This window comes from Rhipicephalus microplus, chromosome 9 (genome assembly GCF_043290135.1).
Source record: "Rhipicephalus microplus isolate Deutch F79 chromosome 9, USDA_Rmic, whole genome shotgun sequence".
Lineage (NCBI taxonomy): Eukaryota > Metazoa > Arthropoda > Arachnida > Ixodida > Ixodidae > Rhipicephalus > Rhipicephalus microplus.
Window position 1 is genome coordinate 123,022,780 of NC_134708.1, and position 17,003 is coordinate 123,039,782.

Sequence of the window (17,003 nt, forward strand, 5' to 3'; positions counted from 1 at the left end):
AGAGTATTCCTGATGGCTCCACCACTTCTGAGCCCACGTTCCTTCCTGGTGCGCTTGTATAGCTCTCGATCCCGACCTCTGCAGCTGGCATCTCTTCCAAACTACGTCCCAAATACGAAGGCCCCTACCGTGTCATCGAGCGCACCTCACCCGTCAACTATCTGATTGAACCCGTTGAACAATCTTCGGACATGCGCCGCCGTGGGCGAGAGATCGTCAACGTGGAGCGCCTGAAGGCTTATTATGACCCGCTCATAGTAACAAGCTGTTAGGTCGCCAGGCGGCTCCCTCTTCGACCCCGGGGTAATTGTAGCGAAGCCTCCGAACTCTGAAATGGGTCGAACTCTTGAGTACCTTCTAGTGGAGCTACCCAACAAGAACGCCGCTCGCGCTGAGAGTCCGTGCTTGGCCGTTACTGTCGCCATTGTGTATACTCGCTGTCTGCCCGCTAATAAACGCCATAACAACATGATAAAAATGCCTTTCAAGAAAACAATCAAACTGAAACAGATAGGTATAATCAGGAATATTCAGCATCAATTGCCTAAAGTGAGGATGAATTATGGAAAGCAGACATTACATTACCAAATTGCACATTTCCTGAACAAATACAAAGGCATTGTCTGCTGGACTGATGCCGGAAAAAAAAAATAAAACATAAATTTGAGACTCATGTCATTACCACTGAAGTCGGTGATTAACTGTTTATATGCTATTTTAAGTTGCGAGCTATTCGTCGGCAGTAAATTCCCAAGTGTTCTATGTTTCTGTAACATTTTCGGTTAAACACTGTAGCAATCACCACTGTCGTAGCGTCTCATTACAGCTTCAATTTGTACATACTAATTTATTTTTTGTATATGTGTGGTTTTAAGCGTTACTGTTTTTCTTTATCTATTGTGTGCCGGCTCCGAGCTCCAGGAGGCAGAGGCCACCGTCAAGCATTTCAAGCCTTTAGCCTCTGACTCCTCCTCAGGGCACACCTAAAATGAAGCTAAATTAAATTGAATTGAATGAACCCTCAAACATCATAGTGTATTTAGTGAACTGATGGATTACGTAGTACACTGAGGCAGGGTTGAGACATATTGACTACGCAAAAAGTTCCGATTTGTCTGTTCAATAATGTATATTGTTCTCTTTAGTCTACAAGTGAACACAACTAGCATACTGTTAAACTCCTTTATAAGAGGCATGCTCTGGGCAGCAGTTCTTGTCTTTTATCTGAGATATCTCTTATAAGCAAGGCATCTTGTATGCATTTCCTTATAAATCTGTATTTTACCGTAGGCACGCTGGTGTCTCTTGTGTCTGCAGTTATAAAAGGGTTCAACTGTATAAACAAGTTGCGTTCACAAACATAGCCACTGAAGAGGATATTCGGTACATCACACGTCACCTGCACTAAACACGCTGCTTTTTTTAAAAGGACCATTGCAGCTAGCATCAGCAGATACAATGTTACTGGTCTTATCAGGCCCATCCTGGAGTATGCAAACACTGCCTGGTTCCTCTTCATAAGAAAAACCCTCGCTAGCAAGCTTCTGAGAAGAGTGCTTAGGTTCACTATTAACTAGTTCAACTGAATAGTTTCACGTGCGGAACTGCTCCGGAGGGCTGGAATACTATCCATGAAACCGGTAAAAACGCCCACTGAAAGGTAGCGTGCCAACTATCACAGGCTCATTATACTAAGCAGTCTGCAATCAGAACTTCCGGCCAAATACACTTTCATACACTTGAGTCCGAGAGATGTTACGGATTACTTCAGGGTCTCATTCTTACCACTTCTGAGAAGGCAATAGAATAACTTGGTGTCCCCTCCATTTCCAGTAGTACATTGTTAACCAGTATCAGCCTTGCAATTTTAAAACAGTATTACGTCCTTCACAGCAAAGGTTGTTATCAGATCACAGCAACAGTCAGTTTTGGTGGCATAGTGCTCCACTGCCACTGTCTGCAACTGCTATTGCACACAATGAGAAAAATAGATCAACCTGAATTTCAACTCGGGTCTGCTGCATGGTGACCAAGTATTGGAGAAAATCTGGTGCTTGAAACTCCTTTTCAAAAAGAGCTTATCTACTGGCAAGAAATCGCTTTAATTTTTAAGCATGGCATAAAGGTGAAATAGCAGCGAGCTATCTCATGATGCAAATTGTGCAACAAGTGGGTGTTTCAACGTTTCTCACTCTGTGCAAATGGCTCGTTCTTATCCTCAACAAAGTGAACACAATGTCCGACAGATGTTTAGTGGGTACTTAGCTTCTCAGCAGAATGATGAATAGTGGCTACCTCCCTTGTTTCGCAAAATTATGACCATTTATGACCTTACAATTGTGCCTTGCAACTGCACTTGTAGTAGTCGCCCCATTACAATGGGCTCTATTTAGAAAGGCTGCTGTGGCAGCTTTCACTACGACTGTGGGTTCTGTGCAGGCCTAACATTTTTTTGCTCTCATTTAAGTCAAGCACCAATGTGTTTCCTGTTTGATGAACAGCTTTACACTGGGCGACCATCGGTTGCATGTTGTTTTTTTGTTCTTGTTTTTGACGTGTACTAAATCTCTGGCTCACTTTTGCTAAGGTAATCCCTCACCGCAATGCGAAGAAAAACCAAGGAAGGACTCGAGACGGAACACAAAAAGGTATCACTTGTAACTAACTTGACTTTCAGAAAATCAGCGAAATGTGTGTATGGCCGCATATGTAACCATAAAGCTCATTGCTTTACACACTCGTTAAAATACACTGAATCAGGAGAATTACAAAAGCCTTTTTAATCTAAAAAAATTTAACCGGACTCATGCACTTGCGGAAACCACAGGAGAGATTTGTGGATACAAGCCAGCCCACTTGCGGGTCATGTGGGATGAGGCACCCTGTGGTGCCTGCTCGATTGGCACGGTGATCCTATATTAACATTGGCCAGGCAGGCTGGTGAATAAACGACAGAGTTGAGGAGCATGCACTTTTCATAACAAAAAGGAACTTTCAGCACGCTTGCCAGTGCTTTACAGTCCTGCAAGAGTGAGCCTCGGTTTTTCTGTATTTCAAATCTTAGTAGAAGTACACATACCCTAGCTTGTGAGATAGTGAAAGCGTATTGTATCAAAAATGAGGAACAAGTGTAAGTTGTTTTGCGTGGTGGCGAGTTCAAAATTTCTTTCAACCTTGTCTTGATTAAAGAAGTTTTTGTCATTCTCCTTATGGAGTGCATTTTGATGAGAGTGTGAATTAGTGTGCTTTGTGTATGGCTACAGTGGACACATATCGCTGCTTTTCTGAGAATCAAGTTTACTTGTTACAAGTGATGCCCCTTTCTATTCATTATCGAGTTCTTCATCGGAGGTGACTTTTTTTTTGTCCTGGAATAGGCATGCACCACTAGCCCAGAAACGAGATTTAATATGTTAAAATTTCTCTGAGAATTGTTGGTGGGTACGCACAAATAATAATTTTAAATATGTTGCTTTGTTCCTGATGATTGAGCATATTGTAAGTGTGAAAATGCAGCCATCTGGTATGTAAGGCATGAGCTTCTACTAGAAATCTTGTGTATTGTAGCAGTTTGAAGCCCATAGTCCAAGTATGTCAAAAATGCTGTCTGTGTTTCACTCAACCCTGTTAAATGTTGTTCTGTAGTGTCACCAGGTGTCTTTCATGTTGTAAAAACAACCAGCTAGTTTACATATAAAGTATGAAAAATGCTAGAGAAACATGGTATTTGAAGTGAAGATGAGTTATGGTACGAGTTTGTATCAGACTAATTGACTTTGCTGATGAACCTACATAGTGAGTGGGCTTCTCCTGCCAAAATTTTAATCTGCTAGAGAAAAATAGTTGTGGGCTGTTGACCAAGTACAATTCTCAGATTTCATTTCATTTCATTTATTTATACTGTTAGCCCAGAAGTGGGCCGTTACAGGGTGGAAGTACAAACAATTATTTGCAAAAAAGAAGTACCGTACAGGTCTCGAGATAATTTCTCAGTATTATTGTGACCAGCAACTCGAAGTTATACATAACATACATAAATGGAACACACATGCGATGCAATACATACGCGCAGAACAGCACATGACGCATTTGAGGCGGCACTTTTGCACCGCGCTGAAGATTTGAAAGACAACTACTGCAGGATCATGCAACCAACAAAAAGTACACACACACGCAAAAAAAAAAAAAAAAAAAAAAACATATGTCACTGTTATTCGGAAAATAAACGTTTTAGATTCTGTTCAAATGATGTAAGCGAGGAACAACCAATTATAGACTCTGGCAGCATATTCCAATCTTCAATAGCACGTGGAAAGTAACTGAACTTAAAGCAATCGTTACGTGGGACTAGGGGTGGTATATACATATTATGGCGATGTCTGGAGTGTTCTTGTGTGTTGACCTGGAAGTAATCTGAATAGTTTAGTTTAAATTGATTATGAATTAACTGGAAGAGGAATTTCAGACGCTCAATCCTCGTCCTAAGTTCAGGACTATCCAGTCCAGCTTTTTTACAGAGTTCAGTAGGAGAATGATGTCGGCTATATTTATTAAAAATAAATCTCGCACCAAGTCGCTGTATTTTTGTTATTTTATTGCAGTTTGTCTTTGTGTAAGGGTCCCAGACAATTTTAGAATATTCGATAATGGGTCTGACAAGAGTTTTGTAAGCAAGACACTTTATATCAGATGGGGCGGTATAAAGGTTACGTCTAAGGCTATACAATGCCTTGGTAGCCCTGGAGCATACATTATCAATATGAGTGTTCCACCGGAGGTCGGGCGTGAACCATAACCCAAGATATTTATAGTTTTGTACACGCTTGAGGAAAGCATTGCCAATCTGGTAGTTGTAATCTAGAGGTGCTTTCTTTCTAGTTATAGTCATAAAGACTGTTTTTTCTGTGTTCAAACTCATTTGCCATTCTTCGCACCAATCCTTTATTCTTTGAAGATTGTTGTTTAGATTAACTTGGTCATGTTCAGTCTCGATTCTACTATAAACAACACAGTCATCGGCAAACAACCTTATCGGGACCGTAACGCGGTTTGGTAGGTCATTTATATATAACAAAAATAAAAGGGGACCCAGCACGCTCCCCTGGGGAACTCCAGAATTCACTGCAACTGCTCTAGACTGTTTATTTTTTATTTGAACAAACTGCTGACGGCAGCTGAGATAGGATGAAAACCATTTTGTCAAGTGACTATTTTGAAACGTTTTGTCAATTTTAAACAGGAGCTTTGAGTGCGACACTTTATCAAATGCCTTTGCGAAATCCAAATATACCACATCAGTTTGACCACGCAAATTGATTGTTTTTGAAAGATCATGAACAAATCCGATTAACTGAGTTGTTGTAGATAAGCCTCGGCGGAAGCCATGCTGCTTCGAAGATAATAGATTGTGCGTATCAAGATAGGACATCAAGTGTTTGTTAATAATGTGCTCGAGTATCTTTGAACATGTACTGATAAGCGAAATAGGACGGTAGTTGCGCTCGTCTCGAGAGGAGCCACTTTTGTGAACAGGGGTAATTTTAGCCTGCTTCCACGCTAGTGGGAAAGAGCCACTGCGCAGGGACGACTGAAAAATTTTTGTAAGGAAGCGAGCCGCCCATTCAGCGTATCTGTACAGAAATTCGTTTGGTATACCATCAGGGCCGGGGGTTTTTCTTGTATTTATATTAAGTAAAAGATTTAGAACACCCTCTTCGCTAATTTCCACATCATCGATCGGCCGCTGCAATGGTGACGTAGAAAACTCGGGCAAATTGCCATTATCATGAGTAAACACAGAAGCAAAAAAAGAATTGAAATCATCAACACGTTGTTGAGTAATTTCAGGTGGCCTCGGAGAACTTGCTGGGGGAGTTACAAAGCGCCAAAACCTTGAGGGGGCTTCCTTCAAGTATTTCGTTAATGTCACATTGAAAAACCGATCCTTGGACTGCTTGATCAGACGTTTCAGTTCTTGTCTCATTGAAGAAATGCAAGCTGTTCCTTCAGGGGTACAATTTTTTGCACAAGATTTCCGTTTCCGTTTTAGTTTTCTTTTTATGTGAATGATTTCTCTGGTGATCCAGGGATTGGTTTTACAAATGCGTTTTCTAATCCTAGGTACATAGCTGTCTATGCACTTCCCTACAACAGTTGAAAAGAAATGCCATAGATTGCCCAGCAAGCTGCATGGGTGAGAGATTCCATGAGTGAATTCATCAACACTAGACTGACCCACTTACAATGGAAGTAGACCACTCACGCTGATAACTGTGAGTTATTGTACGTGCCTATTGACCAAGCAGTTGTTCTTTGTGTACCTGTGACGGCTCCGAGCAGTGCTGACTGCAGAGACACTTACCTTGTTACAGTGTCTTACTGACCTTGCACATAATAAATATTAGAAGAAAAAGGCGATGATAGGACTAGCATGTGGCTCGCACTAGACTTATTTGGAATGGCTGTTAATTGTAGCTTTGTAACGATGCTCCGAGAAATAAAGTGGCCCAATTTCCATCTATTCTCGAGAAGGTTTCTCTTCTTCTACATTTTATGGTGCTGAGAAACCTGGGAACATTGTGAGCCAAGTGACCCGAAAACAAAAATACTTTTGCGACAATGAAGCTGAATTTGGATAAAGGGCAAACAAGGGACCCAATGAGCTTTGCATATGGGTCTTCGAATCGAGGCAAGCCAGCTCATTGAATCGAGCCAGTTTAACACCCTGGCGCTTTAAGTTCTGATTGACAGACTGAAGAACTGTGACAACGAACTATTGGTGCTCAATGATCAGCTGGAGGGACTCGTCACGGATGCGCAAGCAGCTGAGGACTACCTATCAATCTTGGGAGTATGAAGACAACACAGCAGCAACGTTGTTCCTTCTCTCTCGTCAAGGTTAGGAATGATAATAGCACACTGAACGAGAACACAGACAAGGCACACATACACATAGCACATGTGTGTGTGCATTCTTTGTGTCCTCCTTTTTAGTGCAGTATTATCATTTTCAACCATGAAATACTAACGTGCCCAGATGTCTCATTAAATTGAGCAACTTCAACCTGAAATGACGGCGGACTGAGGCCTCTTAATACCCAATGACCAGGCAACCACAGGTACGTCTTCGGAAGATCGATTCTTTGATGATGCTTCAAAGCTAGTTGCCGAAGCTTCAAGACAATCGAAGCTTGATTTGGCTCACTTACAACAGAGCAGTGCTACAGCGACAGCCGTTCTGAGATGTATTTAAGCATGCCATTCATACAAATGATCCTCGTCAATGACAACGAACTTTGTCAGCGTAGCCGATCAACACATGTCGAGCACTGACGCCCCTTGGTTGCTCTTTGAGGATCCAGCAGCCCTATTGACCTCAACAGCAATTGCCATTGACAGCTTCAAGAAGCAACACCTGGACGCCCCTTTCAGTGGGCACGAGAGCAGTGGTCTTCGCACAGCTCTAAGCGAAAATTTCTTCACCATGCAGCTGTGTACTCGTTCACTACACGCTAAAAGATCTAATAACCGCTGTCTACTGCAGTTTCCATGCCCACGGGTGTTGTGCAGGACTTTGTGCGAATGTTTTTCAGTGGCTTACACTTTGATTTCTTCGGGTGACATTGAAACTAACCCTGCACTAAATACCCATACCACAGCACAACAAGAATTCGACGACTTACCCGAAAACCCTACCGAGCAAATGAACGTTTTATTTTATACATTGAAAGATGTGCATTTGCATTCGTTACAGAGCTCGAAGCATCAGTCTGAGCCTGCTACTGATGTGAAAGCAATTAAAATGGGACAAAGAAACATTCATGCTGAAATTGCTGGCATCCGGAAGGGACTTTAGGAATTGGAAAAAAATTAAACAAACTGGATGGGGGGGAAGGGAAGAACTAACCGACAAGATTTACTATATACAACAATCTAGACTAACCAATCTAGAGGACAGTTTGAGAAGGGAAAATTTAATTTTTCACAAACTCTAAAGAAATCTACAACAAACCAAAGCAAAATGGACAAATTGTATTCCTGCTCTTCTTGACAGTTTTCCGAGCGAGTCACTTCAAAGGGTGCACCGTTTGGGTAACCACTCAAGTGCCGCTTCATTGTCGCCAAGTTCACTAACTTCAAAACAAAAAAGAAAGTGTTGTTACTGCGCAATCAACTAAAAGATAGGAACACCTCAGTCAGCAAAGGTTTTTCTCTGGCAACGAGGCAGGCACGTATAAAACTTACTAACTTTGGAAAAGCTCAGCCCGGTTCTTCGCCACTTAAGCTGCGTTACAACAAGTTACTACTAAATTTATGCACATGTATTTTTCAGAGTGCGACGAAATTCTAGAGGTAAAAAAAACGTATCAACCATGTCGGTGATGCGCGAGCTTCTTCAATGAACACGACTACATAGGTTTGCGCGAGGGGAGGTGACCGCAAATACAATCCTCAGGTATCTGTTCTTTTTTCTAACGTTAGAAGTTTACTAAACAAATGCAACTCTTTATCATCAGCTATTGATACATGTAGCACAAAGATAATTGCTTTGACTGAAACCTGGCTCCATGCACATGTGTGTGATCAAGAAAGCTTTGATGCAAACAATTTTCACATATACCGTTGTGATCGGACAGTGCGCAGGGGAGGCAACAATCTTCTAACAATCTCAAAAGACATTCCTTCTTCTTGTATTCATATTAACACTGAACTTGAGCTTATCTGGGATACAGTGGTAACCATTGAATACCAAAAGGTATTATTTAGTGCATGCTCTCCCTCTTCACCTTCAACATTGGTCGATGAACTTCAGGACGCAATAAATATAGTTTGCACATGATTTCTATCACATCCTCTGTTGCTGCTCAGAGATTTTAACTTTCCTAGTATAATATGAAACACAAATGCGCCCTACTCATTACCGTCTTCGCAGCCGAGTACCTTAGCCACTAGACCACCGTGGCAGGGCAAAGGACTGAAACACACCTGACATGTCGAAGCCAATGACAGGAAATTGATCATTGGCCATTGGAACCACCTGCTATAGGATGCCTATAGATCTGCATCATTCATCTCCATATCTGCACTGAAATCTGCTAACGATAACTTTCTTACTCAAGTTTTGCCGTCCATGTTACAAACTAACGCAAAAATAATTATGATGAGTCATCAACCCCCTATCCGATGATGATATAATCTTGATTGACTCATCTGTTAATGAAATTAGTGAAGCCCATTGCACTGCTGTTCTTAATTCTTTGATCAAAAACTTCTCTATAGATTGCCGTAATAATTGACCTAGTGCGACTTTACACAATTATTCACCCATGGCATCAGTGATTATTGAAGCTCTTGGAGATGTATGCCTCAATGAATCACTTAAAAAAAGATTCATCTCCTGGGTGTGGTGGTATCAGCACAAAGCTTTTAGAAAACGCTAGCGCTTACAGTTCCATTATACTTACTAAAATTTTCCAACAGTCCCTGTATACTTCTGCTATTCCTAGTCAATGGAAAATCTGGAAAGTCATTCCACTCTATAAATCTGGTAATGAATACTCTTACAATTATCATCCCATTTTTTTAACTACCGTGAATAGGTTACTTAGTGCTGCTACAATTAAGAAAAGTGCATGTGAATTTGCTTACACACACCAGCTGTTTAAGAAGGACAAAGTGAGCTGGTATTGCTCCACCCACAGCATAATGTAGAAATTTATTGCAGACAGAGCTCCTTAGTGGGGTGGTTTGTGGGAGCGGTTAGTTAGTATAGTCAAGATGTGTGTTCGCAAGGCATTGAGCAAGGGTCTGTTGACTCACAGCAACTGAGCACTTTGCTGACAGAAACTGAAGCTGCTGTTAATTTCAGACCAATGTCTTAAATTTCTTCCTCCCCTAGAGAACCAGAAATCTTGCCCCATCTCATTTTTTATCTGGCAGTCATCTTTTGTCGAAACCTAACACTTCAGATGAACAGGTAAAAACGAATACAGAGCTGCTCAGTTTGTGGGTGCACAAGAAGCTAATAAAAAAAAAATTGTGGCTTCATGAATATCTTCTAACACTCTGAAGCGTTCACTCAAGGAGAGCATCAAAAAATACCAGCGTTAGGAAAAGAGACGTGGTGATTATTCACGAGGACAATGCTTCCAGACTGTTCTGAAAAACTGGCATAGTAAGCGAATGCACTCAAAGTAAAGATGGCATGGTTAGGTCATATAAAGTAAGAATACCCAATGACTCTCAGCTGTTCAGGCTTCTACAAAAACTGTACCCTTTATAACTTGCCACCTCATGTCCCGGAGTGTGTTAAATATTGGAAGGAAGGATGACGATTTGACTAGTGCGTGGAGAGAGCGGTGTGCACTTGACGGGTTTGGAACAGCCAGCAATGGATGCGTTTTGACATGCTTTGGCCGCAAATAACACACACAAAGTAAGAAACACTCAACGACAAGCACAAGCGGCACTTTCAACTCAGTTGGAAGTGCCGCTTGTGCTTGTCGTTGAGTGTTTCTTTACTTTGTGCGTGTGTTATTTGTGGCCAAAGCATGTCAGTAAGCAAGTACCAACTAGGTTAACAATAAGTATGGATGCGTTCTGCGCTCTTGTGCAGTAAAATCACCTCATTTCCATGTTTTCCACAAAGGAGGCTTACTTTCTTCTACACACGTGTACTGAGTGTCACTGTATGTGTTATTATGGAAAGAAGGGGAAATTTAAGGGCTCATTTTTCCTTATGAGACACTATAATCATGGCAAGTTATCTTTTTTTCCCACTTTCCTTTCTTAACATTATAATTACTGTTAATAACATACCCTATACTTCCCTTGGCATTATTGTCTATTAGTTCTCGTTAATACAGTTTGTTTCAATGTTTATTATGCAGGCATTGATGTAGAGTTGTCTGACGGTGCACAGGCCACACTTGAAAACCTAGTCCTGGACCAGTGCAGAGTGTGGACGGAAGGACTGGGAGACATTGCACTGTCCAATGTCAAGGTATGTCCTTGTACACTGCATGCTGGACAGTCATTGCAGATCAAGTTCGATAGTATTTTTATGAACAATATCGTCTCTACGTGTTTGTGTGTCTATATAAATATATACATATATAGAGAGATGGGTTGTAACACTACAGAACCGTTGTTAACATTGATGCATATATTTATTTCTCAACAGTCAGGGGATGAGTTAAACTTATCCCTTCACGAAGGGAGGGCACCTCCCAACACTGCTGAGAAATAAATATATGTATCATTGTTGACAATGTTTCATGTTTCCACTGTGTTGTAACCCGTATCTCTAATAAAGATATACGGGTTAAGAGATGCATTGAACTATTACTCTCACTGTCTGTATATATATATATATATATATATATATATATATATATATATATATATATATATATATATATATACAGACACCCTTGTCCACTCCCTAATTAACACATCACCCCCAATAATTCATGCCGCCCTTGCTTAAAGCCACGATGTCTTGTATGTAAGGCGATGCGAGAAACAGACAAAGCAACCAGCACGCAATCCAAGTTTTCGATTAACATACGAGGAAACCTAACATGCGATTCTTCTAATGTGGTGTACCTACTCGAATGCAACGTGTGTGGTATGCAGTACATCGTACAAACAGAAACACCATTTAGGATTCGCTTCAATAATCACAGAGCCCATGCGAAATCAGCCCCAAGTCTACCTCTATCAAAACATCTCAATCTTCCCGACCATGCATTCGACAAACTATCAGTAACGCTCTTAGAGACGGGATTTAGATCAAATCGAGAACGTGAACAACGAGAGTCATACCTTATCCACTGATTTAACACCCTCGATAGAGGAATAAATGAGAATCCTGGTACACTTGCAGCAATAAAGCATTAGAAAACAATAACGGCAACAATGAAAATAGTAACTGAGTTCACGGCACTGCAGCTGCGAAAGGCACTGGACAACCTAAAACAATTCCAAGTGTAACTACTCTTCCTAAGTGCAGCTGTCGTCTGTTTTCTGTTTTATTTTGCTACCCAATCAATTGTGCCATGCACGACATGCCCAACAGCAACCATGTGCACAGCCGGGAGGCCCCCACGACACGCGTAATTTAGAAGCGGGCCAGGAATTCGCATTGCACGCGCTTGCACAGCCTAGCGCAATACGGGGCACCCCTATTTTTACGACGAAATGTTGACAGGGCGCGGAGTAGTTAAAGGCTTAGAACTTCCTAAAATGCCCGCTGACCAGCCTCTGCCACAATACGCGGCCCCCGTCCTTCTACGACGAATCGTTTACGGGACCCCGAGCAGTTAAAGGCTTAGGACTTCCTGAAAAGCTCTTTTTTGCCCCACACCGAACCGCCAGTGCCAGGAGGGACCGTCTGATCGGGAGGAATGCGCTAGTGAACGGAAACATACAAAGACCGCTGACATCAGAAAGGTGAAGGGGAGAGGGGGGAGAGAGATGGGGGGGAGTGGAGGGAAAAGTGGAAGGGGGGCACCCGAGGGGCGTTCACCGTATATTATTTTTCTCTTTTTTCTTTTTTTTTCTTTCCTTTTCTTTTCTTTTCTTTTTTTCCCTCTTACCTTGCCCTCTGATTTGAGATTGTATAAAGCTGAGCACCGACAAACTGTATCTCTATTCCTGATGAAGGCCAGACTCTTGGCCGAAACGTCGAAATAAACCACGTTGTGACCGCTCACGGAGGATCTACTAGACTATATGCAACGCTACGGCCACTCAACCACCATGCCTGCCTATATATATATATATATATATATATATAAGGGAAAGAAGTGTATACCTAAGGGCTTGTTTTCCGTGTTTTTAACACAATATTAATGAGATCTAACAGACAGTAATGCCAAGGAATGTACAGGGAAAGCTATTAGAACCAATAGATTGTAAATAAGAAGAAAGAAGAAAGAAAAGTGGATGAAAAAATAACCAGCCGTGAGCAGGAATCGAACCTACGACCTTCGAATAACGCGTTCGATGCTCTAATCACTGAGCTATCACAGCGGCCTTCCCTCCATCCACTTTTTTGGGCTTATAAGTGAATTTAGAAGTAGGAGCGACAGTCAGCGCCATCTATAAGTTAAAGGACGAGTGTGAAAACACTCTTATTCGCATGTTTGGCGTCACGTAGCACGTGAACTTATTATGAGCGGGCAGCTGATTAATTGTCCCTCTTATACAACCTAAACACACCAAGTCTGCCAGTACGAGACCCTCGCTCAATGAAATAAGGGAAAGAAGTGTATACCTAAGGGCTCGTTTTCCGTGTTTTTAACACAATAATAATGAGATCTAACAGACAGTAATGCCAAGGAATGTACAGGGGAAGTTATTAGAACCAATAGATTGTAAATAAGAAGAAAGAAAAGTGGATGAAAAAATAACCAGCCGTGAGCAGGAATCGAACCTACGACCTTCGAATAACGCGTTCCATGCTCTAACCACTGAGCTATCACAGCGGCCTTCCCTCCATCCACTTTTTTGGGCTTATATGTGAATTTAGAAGTAGGAGCGACAGTCAGCGCCATCTATAAGCCAAAGGACGAGTGTGAAAACACTCTTATTCGCATGTTTGGTGTCACGTAGCAGGTGAACTTATTATGAGCGGGCAGCTGATTAATTGTCCCTCTTATACAACCTAAACACACCAAGTCTGCCAGTACGAGACCTTCGCTCAATGAAATAAGGGAAAGAAGTGTATACCTAAGGGCTCGTTTTCCGTGTTTTTAACACAATATTAATGAGATCTAACAGACAGTAATGCCAAGGAATGTACAGGGGAAGTTATTAGAACCAACAGATTGTAAATAAGAAGAAAGAAAAGTGGATGAAAAAATAACCAGCCGTGAGCAGGAATCGAACCTACGACCTTCGAATAACGCGTTCGATGCTCTAACCACTGAGCTATCACAGCGGCCTTCCCTCCATCCACTTTTTAGGGCTTATATGTGAATTTAGAAGTAGGAGCGACAGTCAGCGCCATCTATAAGCCAAAGGACGAGTGTGAAAACACTCTTATTCGCATGTTTGGCGTCACGTAGCACGTGAACTTATTATGAGCGAGCAGCTGATTAATTGTCCCTCTTATACAACCTAAACACACCAAGTCTGCCAGTACGAGACCCTCGTTCAATGAAATAAGGGAAAGAAGTGTATACCTAAGGGCTCGTTTTCCGTGTTTTTAACACAATATTAATGAGATCTAACAGACAGTAATGCCAAGGAATGTACAGGAAAAGTTATTAGAACCAATAGATTGTAAATAAGAAGAAAGAAGAAAGAAAAGTGGATGAAAAAATAACCAGCCGTGAGCAGGAATCGAACCTACGACCTTTGAATAACGCGTTCGATGCTCTAACCACTGAGCTATCACAGCGGCCTTCCCTCCATCCACTTTTTTGGGCTTATATGTGAATTTAGAAGTAGGAGCGACAGTCAGCGCCATCTATACATATATATGCTGTTCGCATTCAAGGCCACGAAAACACATGCAAAAGCATATATATATATATATATATATATATATATATATATACATACATACATACATACATACATACATACATACATACATAAACTTCTTTCTCTTATTCATTCATGAGGGTCTCGTACTGGCAGACTTGGTGCCGTTAGGTTGTATACGAGAGACTATTGGTCAGCTATTGATTAGACTATTGGTATACAGGCTCATAAAAAGAGTGTACCACACTCGCCGCCATGGCTACAGGTGGTGCTGACTGACACTCCCACGTTCAAATTCACCTATAAACTCAATAGAGTGGCTGGGGGAACAGCCGCCGTGATAGCTCAGTGGTAGGGCATCGAACACGTTATTCTGAGGTCGTAGGTTCGATTCCTGCTCACGGCAAGTTATTTTTTCACCCACCTATTTACTTTACATTAATTCTAATAACTGCCCCTATACATTCCTTGGCATTATTGTCTGTTAGATCTCACTATATATATATATATATATATATATATATATATATATATATATATATATATATATATATATATATATATATATATATATATATATATATATATATATATACATATACATATATATATATATATATAACATATATATATATATATATATGTTTATTTCTATTCTCACTTCTTCCTTCTCGGCTTCTACCAACCATCACTACATTCTTACCTCACATGCTTCTCCCTGCCCTCGAAAGAATGCGTGAGCTATAATCTATAAAGCATGAACAAGGGGAGTCTTATAATAAAAAAATAATAACGGAAACTGCAGTAGTTTCATGTCACACAGCGGTTCCATGCACTTGGTTCACGGCAACGCCATAGAGGTGATGCTTCTGAGCCTCCTGTGTTGCTTTCACCCTCAGTTGGCTGGATACTGAACATCAACACTGTAACAGGCATTATTTCGTCACATATTACTTGTAAATGTCGGTCCCTCTGCGCAACTAAAGAGTTGAGCTCATCTAATGCATATCTCTATTGAAGAGTCTGGGCTCGGTTGAGTACCCGCCGAATTCCTCTGCTTTATTCTGACTGTAGTGAGTGTGTTAGTCACGAGGTGGGCAAAGTGAGCAACCAAGGGGTCAAGTGACGGAAGACCAGGTGGAAGATTGGGAAAACGTCCGCGTGGTCTTTCTGTGAGCATGTGGCTAACTTCACCTGACGGGAATTGTTATTTCATGCTCTGTGCTCGAATGCGTGAAAGCTGTTTATGACTGCGATGACTGAGTTCGAATGCACTGAGAGTGTGTGTTCTAATAGAGCCTTTATTATAGTCTTGATACCAGGTGATCATTTCTTTTTTTATTTTTTGCCAAGACTCGTCGTTCTCGAATATGTGGGTAAGGCAAAATTTAAATGCCTCACCGGTGACGTAATCCCTGAAGTTTGTAACCATTTCCCGTTCCGACCAAGATGCAGCGGTAGCGTGGAGCTCAAGCAGGCCGAATTAGTCTTGTACGGGTCCATCGTCCGCTGCTCCACTGTACTTGAGAATGGGAAGGTCAGTAGATGGTGCTGTCACAATTCTGGTCACGATGTAGGGTTGGGATGCACTTGTGTGGTCCAGAATCTCCAGGCTTGTGTTACACTAGATGTGGGGAACTGCGTCGATGATGAGCCACTGATGAAGGGGCTGGCAGGTCTTAATCCTGTCGACTCGTGTGACGCTATGATGACTGGGAAACGTGGCCTGGCTCATACTACATCTTTATTCCTATTCTCACTTCTTCCTTCTCGGCTTCTACCAACCATCGCTACCTTCTTACCACACGCACGCACGCACACACACACACACACACACACACACACACACACGCACGCACGCACGCACGCACGCACACAGAGATCTAACAGACAATATTGCCAAAGAAAGTATAGGAGAACTTATTAAACCGAATCGTAATATAAATGTGAAGAAAGAAAAGTGGGTGAAAAGATAACTTGCCGTAGGCAGGAACCGAAGCTGCGACCTTTGAATAACGCAGGTTTGGTTCTTGCCCACGGCAACTTATCTTTTCACCCACTTTTCTTTCTTCACATTTACATTACAATTCGGTTTAATAACTTCCATTATACTTTCTTTGGCAATATAGTCAGTTAGATCTTATTAATATTGTGTCAAACAGGGAAAAACAATAAGTATACACTTCGTTCTCTCTCTCTCTGTGTGTTTGTGTGAATATATATATATATATATATATATATATATGTAGAGAGAGAGAGAGAAAGCATAAATTCAACTTTTATGCTTTCTCACGTATTTCAAGGCCTCGAATGCAGAGAATATGGTTCATATTGGAGATTATGGTGTCTAGATGATCCCCACGTCCATGCTGCTTCTAATTACTGCTACGACATATAAACACATGCAAGCGCATAAAGGGATGGCACACAAATTCAGAAATGTTTTTCTTGCTTAAAAGAAAAACCATTTCATCAAACTTTCTGAGTGAGTGGACAGTGAAGGTTGCTAG

At 41.4% G+C, this 17,003-nt stretch overlaps 1 protein-coding gene across 1 annotated transcript in view; it reads left to right on the top strand.

The window, feature by feature from the left end:
- The window catches only part of LOC119163038 (protein FAM185A), a 110,920-nt gene that overhangs the window by 12,564 nt on the left and 81,353 nt on the right, over positions 1–17,003 (top strand). The window contains exon 2 of the mRNA XM_037414935.2: positions 10,890–11,002. Coding sequence (XP_037270832.2) covers positions 10,890–11,002 — 113 coding nt within the window. The remainder of the gene's footprint in view (positions 1–10,889; positions 11,003–17,003) is intronic.